General features: G+C 38.6%; 1 protein-coding gene across 1 annotated transcript in view; it reads left to right on the top strand.

The window, feature by feature from the left end:
• The window catches only part of LOC109431039 (SET domain-containing protein SmydA-8), a 23,957-nt gene continuing 11,690 nt past the window's right edge, over positions 1-12,267 (top strand). The window contains exons 1-5 of the mRNA XM_029865653.2: positions 1-221; positions 478-609; positions 11,193-11,742; positions 11,808-11,959; positions 12,040-12,134. Coding sequence (XP_029721513.1) covers positions 169-221; positions 478-609; positions 11,193-11,742; positions 11,808-11,959; positions 12,040-12,134 — 982 coding nt within the window. The 5' untranslated portion in view covers positions 1-168. The remainder of the gene's footprint in view (positions 222-477; positions 610-11,192; positions 11,743-11,807; positions 11,960-12,039; positions 12,135-12,267) is intronic.

Below are 12,267 nucleotides of genomic sequence, written 5' to 3'. Positions count from 1 at the left end.
CTGGTTTGATCATTCGGTTGGGAAATTCATAACGTGACTGGTGCGTACGGAGAGCATGTGTTAACGGCGGCGGTGCCGTGTGTAGATCCAGTAACATTTTCGGGTTTTGGAATAGTCAGTTAGTTGGTGTTTCGATAGTGGGTGTCGTTCATCGGAGCAGGAAGGAGAATGGCTCGGTTCGAGGAAAATTGTGAGATTTTGGAATCGAACGAATTGGGGCGGTAAGGTTAAAGGTGCAATTAGTTGTCATGATTTATGGTGACTGCTATTAGTCAGTGCGTGAAAGGTGCATCGTTTGGAGGCGGGAAGAATGTTTCATTAATTGCGCACCGCTTGCGTGGTAGTCAGTCAACCTTGTCAAAGTTGCTGACATCCCGATTGACGTTGGCCTAGTTGTTTTTCCTCGCGGCTCTGGTTCCGTTCCCGTGATGGACAATCATATTTGTTTGTTTGCTTTACTTTCCTTTTGTTGTTTAGATATTTGGTGGCTAGAAGAGACCTAGCGCGTGGACAACAAATACTTGTGGAGCAACCGATCGTCATTGGACCGTACTGGGATTCGAAGATTCGCTGTTTGAATTGCTTCAGGAGTTCATGCACTATTTGCAGGTTGGTGGTCCACAGATTAAAATAATGAGGTTCACACGTCATATAAACTTAATGTTACAATGGTTTACATGGTGTATCATGTAAATTTATGTTATATGTCATGTAATCACTCTGAGTCACTAGGAGCGGACCAGGTGTGATGGTTTACTCGTATTTGGTGAAGTACTTTCATCAAGTCACTTAACAGCTGCTTATAAACAATTTCAGGTCTTCCGAAAGTTTCTTCAATTCGTTTAATGATTTGCGGGACATTCGCTGCGCTTATCATCAAATTTGCAACGCATTTTGCTGCAGATCCACTCAACGCTTGTTCCAACCGGTTTAAATTTTCCAAATTAGTGAATGCTCCTTCTATTGTAGTATCATCATAAATATTTTTAAATTTTGGCCAATCACGTGGAGCTTTATTGAAGGCTGGAAGTTTAATTAGGTCTTGTCTTTAAAAATATGGCACCACAGACAAACAGACGTCTCACTCTACCCACTTCCCATCGTTTCCCTTTTTAACGGACTATTCAAATATTATGTAGTTCGCAAACCTCTCACTCATGGCGCTCGCGTCATTTTTGCTCCTGTTTGACGTTTGCTCACTACCGCCATCTACTCAGTGGATTTGCGAAACACAGCGTAATTAGCATTGGGCGATTATACATTTATGACGATGATTTTAATCGCACTTTGTTCCAAGTGATACGTCTGTTTGTCTGTGATGGCACGGTGTGTTGTGTAGAACAACTTTATAATAAAAAAATAAGTAAGTCTGAAATTTTGCCCAATGATGCTTTGGTCCATTCCCTTCACTTTTCTGGATCGGATGAAAACATCCATCGGGGGGTCTAGAACAATTTTTTTTTTGAAGTTTTTTCATGCAAAAACTATTGAAAGCGCATATTGTAAATTTTTGCATCTCCTACAAATGGTCACAACTTTTTTGTCTTTGAATTTAGAACCATAAAATTTTCAGACGTTTCGAAGTAGTATGCGTAGATGACTGTGTGAAAATTTCGTCGAAATATGTTGAATGGTTTTCAAATAATAGCAAAACTTTCAAACATATTCTAAAATACTAAGCTTAGTAACAAGAGTCCAAAAAATATTTATATTTTTTATATAATAATACATGAAAAATATTTAATTCTAAACACCTTGAGTCATTATGTTAGAGGTACTGTAAAAACTTGTTTTTCAAATGATGAACAGATACATAGTCTAATACATGAAAGCAAAACACGCATTTGTAGCTTTTCACTGAAGTATTAATTATTTATTTCATGAACGTGGTTTTGTGCATGTTTGTTCATTTTTTCATTATTTTTTTATGATTAAGGTCTTACCCGAATATCAAATTGCAAGCGAAAGGCTTTAGGGGAGCGTGGCACAACAATTTTGATCGCAAAAACAACTGTTTATTAATTTTTAGAAAGATATAGCTTTATGTTGAAAATAATCTACTAGTAAACGACGCCCAAACAATCAGCAATGACTCTTCCTCATGCTTGGAGGTTTCAAATAACACAGAAAATATTTTTTTAAACATCATATGCAAATCGATAAAACTATTCAAATCATTGTTTTCAAATAGTTTTTCCCAGGTTTTATGCTGAACAGCTTAATTTTCATGCCTAATGTAGAAACTTTTCCAATAAGTACTCCGTTCATTCAACTTTTCTTTCAGAACTTATTATCAATGATTTGTTAATTAATGGTGGCATAAGCAATAAGCATCATATCGCCATGAAATTCAAAGACAAACTCAAGTTTAGGTCCAACAGCTACATAGAATCTCGTGAAATAATCCGGAAACTATGTCTAGTACCGTAAAGTTGCCATTGATCGAATATTTCAATAAAAATGAATTCAGTTCTCGTTATTAGGTTCTTCAAGACATTGGTTTAATGCAGACTCATACCCACAACTTCAATGTTATTATGAGGTCTTTAACAGAGTTTACTTGTTTTTATTCTTTGACTAATGTAAAATACTATTTAATTTTGAGCTTGTAAACATTTGCTCCGAGATTATTTAGTTTCTGTACCTTTACCTTAAAACAGAGATGTTTTCCAATCCTCGAGTGCTTCTTCTGGCTTACCAAACAACATTCAAAGATTTTTTTTTCAGGAAAGGCTGGCATGCTCAGCAGTCATGATAATTGTGTTTATTATAGTATTCGTATTAGAGGCATACATTGACAAAAGAGGGAGAACAGATTTTTTTTCTGTTCTTTCTCTTCCTAGAAAAAAATATTCTAATAACTTAGAAAATATTTATGAAATGCTTTATAGTATTCTGTTTGCCGATTTAATGTTAAATTATTTAAGCTGTGAATGTGTTGTAGGGCTTTATTGAGATATGATCATTTGGCAAATAAGCGCCTGTGAGCCTGTTTTATTACGTATTTTTATGTCCCATGAAAAATATCTCAAGCATACTACAGTGGGCTGGTTTCTTATGAGGTATGTTGACGACAACTAATAATGAAAATAAGGGTTTATAGATTAACATGTTATGCTAAATATCGTTATTAATGACATTTAACATACTGGATGTAAGCTATGGAGTATGCCTGGGAAAATGTAATGCTTTGATTTAGGCAGAAAGTCAGTATAGCAAGCAAAGATAGGGAGGGCACAATCACTAGCGATTATCTCAATAAACAGGCATGCGATCATAAAACAATATATGAAGGACTTTTAGGTTGTAGTTCCATCTAAAAGTAATCCAAATAATCCAAGTGTCACATTTACAAATATAACACATGAGAAAGCTATGAATACAAAAATACCACATTGTGGACGCAAATTATAATCTCGCCATGGAGAGTTTCGTTTACTGCTCTCTAGTGACTACATTGTCAAAGCTAGGTTAGTACAATATTCTACAAAGTTTTAGAAAAAAATACATACAAAGAAAAGCTCCATACATTGTTTCATGATTCAATGCTTGTGAAGCGAATTAACAGCAAGTGAATGTAACTTTATTTAAGATATTAATTCCCCCCTTCGTAATATTCAAACCAAAAGATTCAAAAATAAATTTTACTCTAGGCCCCCCGACAGATTTTTTCGACTTTACCCTCAAATAAAAGAAGAATACCTATACTTTCTTATGGCAAAAATTCAGACTTACTTATTTTTTTGTTTTAAAGTTGCTCTATAAAAACACCGTGATGGTGTTGCATCATTGTTTCTTGCTAACGCATTACTTATCGATTGATTTAGGGTATTGGTTCCCTTATTAAGCATGTGGCTCCCATTTTCATCCCACGAAAAACAAAGGATTGAAGCGCTATTTGTTTTGTTTCTTATTTTTGTATTTTTTGTTAGAAGTGAGCACCCATGAAAACAAAAAGAACGGAGTCAATCGGTGCCGTAATCGCTTGTTTTCGAATAGGATGGAAAAGGGAGCATCAGATTACTGATGGCACACATACCCTATATGCTCTGACAGACTTTGTTTTTGTAGCTTGTCAAGCAAGTCATTGCGTTCAATTCCCAATTGTGTGCATTTTACGCATAAAAACTTTTCTTGTTTAGTCGGTTTATGATCCAGCTTTGCACACGTTAAGTGAAATCAGCGGTCACACTCATCGCAACTATAGATAGTAGAGTAAACATAGATCCGCTAAGATGAATCCGTTGTATCCAAACGAACTGTCAAAATCTGTATCCAAACGAGCATGACGTCACGATTTGGACCACATCAATGGAACGCATGACGTCATATTCAATCGTCGCACTTTTGAAAATTACTACTTACACGCTTGAAACATTTTAGTCAGCGGTGTCCGCGGATCTATGTTTACTCTACTATCTATAATCGCAACATATCATATCACACACTGTATTATCCTCATTACAAAGACGGCAATGGCCGTTCTTGTTCAATACGAACCTTGTAGACATGTTTGCTGATTCCCAGGTTTGCTTCGGGGTTTCCTTGAGTTCACTCAAACCTCGTTGCATAAAAGTCGCCGTCGAAGACTGTCTGCACAGTGCTGTATCTCGTACCACCAAAACCTTGTGAATGTCAGTTCACTTTCATTAATTTTTCACGACTGTTCAGTTCAATATTGCCTTCCCTAAAAGAGCGCTAGTCACTATGGCACGACTAGACCAAATTTCTACTTGTGAATGTCAGTTCACTTCTAATTGCCTTCCCGAAAAGGGCGCTAGTCACTATGGCTCGACTAGACCGATTAGTGAATGTCCGTTCACTTATATTCTTCACGATATCCTTGAGTTCAATGATGCCCTCCCAATAAAGGGCGCTAATCACTATGGCACAACTAGACCAACTAGACCTGTTCGGGTCAGTCACATAAAACAATCGTGATTTATTTTCTTCTTTGTTCTGGATTGCTGGGTAATCGTATTGCTATTCACTTGGTTATCGTGAATTGTGTTCTTCTTGTTCCGTTGCACACTTGTCTCACTTGTATCGCGAGTTTCCTTGCCTGTATAGGCTTATTTGCCACTATCCGTGAATGTCAGTTCACAGTTTGCATCCGATAGAATTGTAACCGTATAATTTGTGACTATGCACAACACTCAGACTGCACTCTTGGCGACAGTAAACCACGTTACAACTCGAAAAAACACTATTCGTTGGCATTGACTTCTACCCACTTTGCAATCAGTTAATTCACTATGCTTAACGTTGACAGTCTTCCACATTTTTTTATTGTGGATTTCAAATTCACTTTCCGGCACTATTTTTTCAACAAACATAATCCATAAGTACTCTTTTTTCTTCAGTACTTGTCACTGCTCACAACAAGGTTCACGACGATTTGGGATGTTCAGTGTTTAATGTTCTTCACTGTTTCACACTAGACTCGGTATCGATTTCCACTTTTCAGCGCGCTCCTACAGTTCGATTTTCCTTCCTCTCTGGAGCCACCAAATGTTGACGTTGGCATCGGGGCGCAATCTTCCAGTTGGCAGCACGATCGGGGAGTGGTGTTCCTCTTGCGGTAGGACTAGACCAAATACTTACTGAATCCAGCAGCACTCTTGTCCACAGCTATCGCGATGATGAATCGACGAAGATCAGGATGACGAAACTCACAATCGTTTCACGGTACCGTTGCGAATGGATACGGTATTACATTCCGTGCGTGCCAACCAACAGACTAGACGGAACGCGTTACTTTCGAACACCGATACTACTCACTCAGGGTAGGAGGTTCAAGAAGGAGAATAGTGAAAATCGAACGTCCAAATCGTGTGTGATAGGATTTAGGCCTTTCTAGACTCATGCCAACGTTTCTCGTATTCGGAACCCTAGCTTACCAGAGTGAGAAAAAGTTCGATAGATTCAATGATTGGGGACTCGTCTAAAATCGTGTGTAGAGCACTTAGGCCTTTCTAGACTCATGCCAACGTTTCTCGCATTCGGAACCTTGACTTGCCAGAGTGAGAAAAAGTTTGACCGATCCAATGATTTTGACTTCCACGATTCTAAGTTTCAACACTTTTGAAGGATTGAATTATCCAATCAAGTGATCAGAATAATTTAAGCTTCACAAGTGCAAGTTCAGGATCAAAGGAATTTTAGTAGCAAAATACTTATCCGAGAGGTATTCAGTGTGGAGTCCAAAAACAAAACTGACTGTCGTCTTTATTGATCTTCCTCTTTTAAAGCCGCAGGGCCACATGATCTTTCCTGAAAGTATGATGAAATAGCGGCTCTCGTTACACTTTCAGTACGTGTTTTAACATGAATATATGAGCGGCCAGATTTCTAGAATGATCTTTCGCGGGTACATGGTTTTTCGTGTTTTCACAGGAGAAATATTTTCTTGGTCGGTTTTCTCGATAGGGCGATGGAAGTGCGAGTGAAAAATCCGGGATCAGAATCGCGCTACAATATTCGTTGGTCAGTCGGTTTTCTCGATAGGGCGATGGAAGTTCGAGTGAAAAATCCGGGTTCAGAATCGCGCTACAATATTCGTTGGTCAGTCGGTTTTCTCGATAGGGCGATGGAACTGCGAGTGAAAAATCCGGGATCAGAATCGCGCTACAATATTCGTTGGTCAGTCGGTTTTCTCGATAGGGCGATGGAAGTGCGAGTGAAAAATCCGGGATCAGAATCGCGCTACAATATTTGTTGGTCAGTCGGTTTTCTCGATAGGGCGATGGAAGTGCGAGTGAAAAATCCGGGTTCAGAATCGCGCTACAATATTCGTTGGTCAGTCGGTTTTCTCGATAGGGCGATGGAAGTGCGAGTGAAAAATCCGGGTTCAGAATCGCGCTACAATATTCGTTGGTCAGTCGGTTTTCTCGATAGGGCGATGGAAGTGCGAGTGAAAAATCCGGGTTCAGAATCGCGCTACAATATTTGTTGGTCAGTCGGTTTTCTCGATAGGGCGATGGAAGTGCGAGTGAAAAATCCGGGTTCAGAATCGCGCTACAATATTCGTTGATCAGTCGGTTTTCTCGGTAAAGCCATGCAAGCGCGAGTGTGGAATGCGGAATCAGATTAGCTTGAGAATTTTCGAATGGCAGACAATTTTCAGGTAAGAGTGATGGGGGTGCGAGTGAAAAATCCGGGATCAGAATCGCGCTACAATATTCGTTGGTCAGTCGGTTTTCTCGGTAGGGCGATGGAACTGCGAGTGAAAAATCCGGGATCAGAATCGCGCTACAATATTCGTAGATCAGTCGGTTTCCACGGTAGGGCGATGGAAACGCGAGCACGAAATCCGGGATCAGTGGTCATCGTGATCAAATAAATCATAATCGTGATGAAGACCGCGACGTGTATTTCCATATAACTAGTGGATCATATCACCTAACAGAGGTGGCTCCTAGATCCACACCTTACCCTACCCTACTAACCACCATTCCTTCCCGTGACAACTGTGGGGATGCTGTGGATTCCACGGTTTCTAGTAGCAACGGTTGTCGAACTAACATTCCTTCCCTTTCCTGATGACCGTAAGGACGTGGCCGGCGCCGTTATTGACTTTAAATTGCTGAACTCTCGAATTGTGCACATTGAGAATGGTTAGCTAGTCCCAAGCTTTTACATTCATTGGCTCTCTGTGCAACTTCGATTGTTCTGGTCAATCACGGAGTAGCAACTACGATGTGTACGGTTATCTTTGCCTTTTCACAGGAGAAATATTTTCTTCTCCGAAGAGAGAATGTTCCTGAATTTGAGCGATCTCTCTAGCTACATGATTTGATTGTATTTGTACAAAATTAGGTCTACCATTCATATTTTGCACGATCCCGATGCTCAGCTGGCATAATTTTCAAGATTAAGTTCAATGATGGATTTTGATTTCATTTAGAATGCTACCGATCTGCTAGGCTGCTATTGATATGGTTTCCATCGGGTGTCGCTTCAGATTGTTTATTTTATCATGCTGCTCAAAGTCAGTCGAGTCCCTCAGCCGCATAGCTTTTGCTTCGTTATGCTGATAAACATTGCCGCTCTGCTCTACGTTTATAATCGTGGGCCCTATTATATTGTGGTTGGTCATGATTGTTCGAATTTAATTGGGGTTTTATGATGCGGCTCGCTTGGTTAGTTGTAGGAAATGGTTGGAAAGGAATTCGTTCCGAATTGTGTGGATTCAAATGTACTTCACGCTTCGCGTTCGTAACAGTTAATGTTTTTTTTTCAGTGGCCAGGTAAATGATAAAATTAAATATAACAATTTCTCCTACGCTTTTTCGCCAAGGAAAGCATTCCATTAAACCCTATCAAATTTCCAACTCCAGATATCTATGAAGTGGGCCAAGTTCTTCACTCAGAAATAAAAGAAGTCATTAATGCATATATGTCATGCAAAATATAGGTTCGACTGGGTTCATGCATTAGGTTACTAAATAGTGAAAAGTTACTGAATACTAAATTTTATTTAGTATGCCATTGCGTACTTTTTAGTATATTTTTACTATTTTTGTTAAATTGACAGCTAAAACGAATGGGTGTTTTGTATGCATCAAATGACTAATTTTAAGTAAAGAATTACAATATAATTATAAAGTTTTGTTTTATTTGCATTTATTAATTAATTTACATGCACATCACAATTAGTAATCTTATTAATGATATTGGATTACATTTACTTCGTTGAGCATGCTTCTGCGGAGTCCCTGCCAAAGCCCTTAGACCCGAAGTCCAGTCTCGATCACGTAAGATGGAATGAACCACTCCAGAGCTCCAAACCTGTAGATTATAATGATTATATTAAGAAAATTATGTTCAACGATGGAAACATTAAATATTTACCACTGGAGTGCTTAATATGTTTTATTCTTCAAGAATGCACCAGCTCACTTAGCAATTTTCTCACTTAATCACTTGTTCAGTCATGCAGGACTGCTGATGTGAATTTTAGAAGTTTGACAACTAAACTCTATTTACGCATCGACATTCTATGTTCTATTTTAACAATGCGTAACTTTTAGTTATTTGTATGCATAAACTCAATTTAGTTATCAAGTGAATAAAATATAGTCATTTTATGACTTTCTTGTTTTCTGAGTGTTGGACATATTCTGAGTAGATATCTAATTAACATTTCCTCCCCATCCCCGCTGATCGTAAGGACCTGGCCAGGTGTCGAGAGTTTGTTAAATGAAAGGTTGTCAAGTCAAGGCAACTTTTCTGGCGCATTAAACGTCTCTATGGACAGCCACCCCAGGATGTGTATGTGTATATATATATGTATTTTAACTTTTTGGTATCGCTTCGAATTTAGGATGCGTTTTAGTTAAAATTCACGACATTTTCGATTGACGCCCTCCATGTGGACAAGTTCAGGTTCCACTTGAAACAAATAATTAAAGCTGTCTGGTTTCCACCCAGCTCCAAACTTATGTTTCACTGACAACCTTTCCTGAAACCTATTGACGAACATTAAGATGATCTGATAATGTATACACCCGATTCTTTTTTTTTTGCACGGGTCTGGTTTTTGCTATAACTCAGTCAATTTTTAACCGATTCTCATGAAATTAAAAAAAAAAAAGACAATTACACCGTCTTCGACCTTACGGCCTCTGCAGACTGAACAGTACAAACATTGGACAACGGACAACACATATAACACCCAGTGGCCCAGTGGAGAATTTTCCGTTTGACGAAAAGTTTTCCCCACACGGATAGTACTAGTCATGCCCTCATGGGTGCAAAATTTCATAAGAATTGGTTGAAAATTGACTATGTTATAGCAAAAACCAGACCCGTGCAAAAAAAAGAATCGGGTGTAATCATCAATTGTTCCAAGGCGCGATATCATAATTTTAGATTTTAGCAGATGATTGTACAACATATTTTTAGAAACTGTATTTAAATAAATTTAATTATTATTAAATATCCACCGGAATCTCACTGATAACTGCTCAATTAAGCATATGTAAACAACAGACTATAAGGAAAAACTGTGCAAAATTTGGTTGATTTCGGTGAAGTAGGAAAAAAGTTACGTTAGTTTGAAAATGGCACAATAAATATAGACTCACCCTTTATTTGGAAATCTTCAAACATTCTCAAAATTTCTAATTGTTTTTACATAAATCAATGTCTCTGGAAAGTGTAAACTTTCTTCAGAATCAAGAGATACCTTCATATTTACATTAGAAATCCTCTACATAGAGATGAGCGGAAGTTGCATACGTCGATTCGGCAACGCTGTTTGTTTTGTTTACAACAGCTGCCAACACTTGCTACAAAGCTAGATGTTCAAACTTTGTGCGTGACTTCGTTGGGGTTCAAGTTGTTTTGTTTACATTTTCTAACTATGGTAGATTTTTTTTCCAAATTTTTTTTTGAAATATTGCTCCGCTATTTTAAATCTGAAATTCATTGCACAAGTGTTACGCTAATCATATCGGCAGAAGTGAAGCAAGAAGCAGCAATGGAAGTTTTTTCGACAAGTTCAGCAACAAAAGTGTCGTCATAAGCATGAGCTTTTGAAAGCAGAATTAATAAATTTTTATCTTTTTACTAAACATACATATGCCGCCAATTTCTCGATATTAAAAATAAATAATTTTTATTTATTTAGTTGCGATTGCAATACCATTCAAACGATGCCTTCCTACGAACGATAAGCATGTTCATTTGGCTCACACTTTGACAGTTCTCTCTGCACGATTGGCTCACAATGGCCGCCTCCGCAGATCTCTATAATGTAGGATTACTAATTTACATGTTCGTTTTCATATGTCAGGCGTCCATGCAACCTTAAATGCATCGACTCTGGCCTTTACTGGCTCTATCTAGAAAAACAAAACCAGTTATGCTAATGATCATACATACCTTATTAACATTACTAATTAATCAAATTAAAAGGTGCAAGTTAACAAATTTATGTTTTATATAGCATTGCATCTGCTATATTTGGTTTCGGAGATGTCATCAAGATTGAAAATATTCGTGCTTATTTCGTTACGAATCCATGCGAACCACGATGGAGGCGCATGGTTTCTTATTATTGCTTTCAACGGCATTAGCGAGTTCAACTGAGAAAACAGTCTTTATCTCACAGGTAGTACTGCTGACAATGTGTAAACCTCACTTTCACTTTTCTTTCTCTCTTTTGTTTTTTATTCACCACAATAAAGGAAATGCAAAAGAGCACCACTATGTTTCGATTGCACGACCCACCAAGAGACCGAGTGCGACTTTTATCTCAATTCCGGCCTGAACATCAACTTCCTGTTTGATCATTTCAACGTCGTTACTCCAGTGCGATGTCTGCTACTAGCCTCATCAAATCGCGCCAAATTCGATGAAATGATGTCCATGGAAGCGCATACCAACGAAAGAAGAGATACGGACATATGGCATGCTCACGAGACGAAAGTCGTTCGACCTTTGCTAGACAGCAAAGCGTTCGAAAAGATGAACGACCCGAGCGTGACCAGCGAATTGATCCAACAGATATGCGGATTTTTCGACGTGAACTCGTTCGAGATTCGTGGAAATATGGACGACGTGCAACAGGTGGAAAGCTTGGTACGGGGTCTGTATACGAAGGCGGCATTGATGGCGCACAACTGCGTATCCAATACGCTGATTTCGGTCGATGGCCAGGCGAATCTCAGACTGTACACGACGGTGCCGGTGAAGAAAGGTGAAATGCTGCTTTACAATTACACCAGAAGTTTGTTTGTACGATCGAGAATGGCTTGGCGTGGTTTCGTCATTTTTTTACAACGTGTTTTTGTTTTCCGCAGGGAACGGTCGAACGGAGAACACATCTCAAGCTTGGAAAATATTTTGTTTGTACGTGCAGGCGTTGCGAGGATCCTACCGAGTTGGGAACGCACTTGAGCTCGGTTAAATGCACAGGATGTGACGGTGGACTGTGCTCGTACTATGCAACAGAGTAAGTTTGCTTTTATGAGAGTTGTAATTGTTATATTTAGATCGCAGATGCTTTTACTAGTAAGATATTTGCTATTTTAGAGACAAATGGCTGTGCAACACATGTACGAAAGAACTTGAGAAAACATACGTTAATAATGTGCTTTCTGACGCCAGGAAGGATGCCATGCAGTGTGGTAAGTAATAGAATTCAAATTTATTGATCACAAATTAAAAAAAAAAAAAAACAAAATTCTTAAAAGGTTTCGAGAAAAATCTTCCACGTTGTTGTTGGACATTACCTTACCTTACCGGTCAGACTAAGGCCTG

This window comes from Aedes albopictus, chromosome 3 (assembly GCF_035046485.1).
Source record: "Aedes albopictus strain Foshan chromosome 3, AalbF5, whole genome shotgun sequence".
NCBI lineage: Eukaryota > Metazoa > Arthropoda > Insecta > Diptera > Culicidae > Aedes > Aedes albopictus.
The sequence above is the reverse complement of the archived record's forward strand: the minus strand, read 5'-3'. Positions and strand labels throughout refer to the sequence as shown.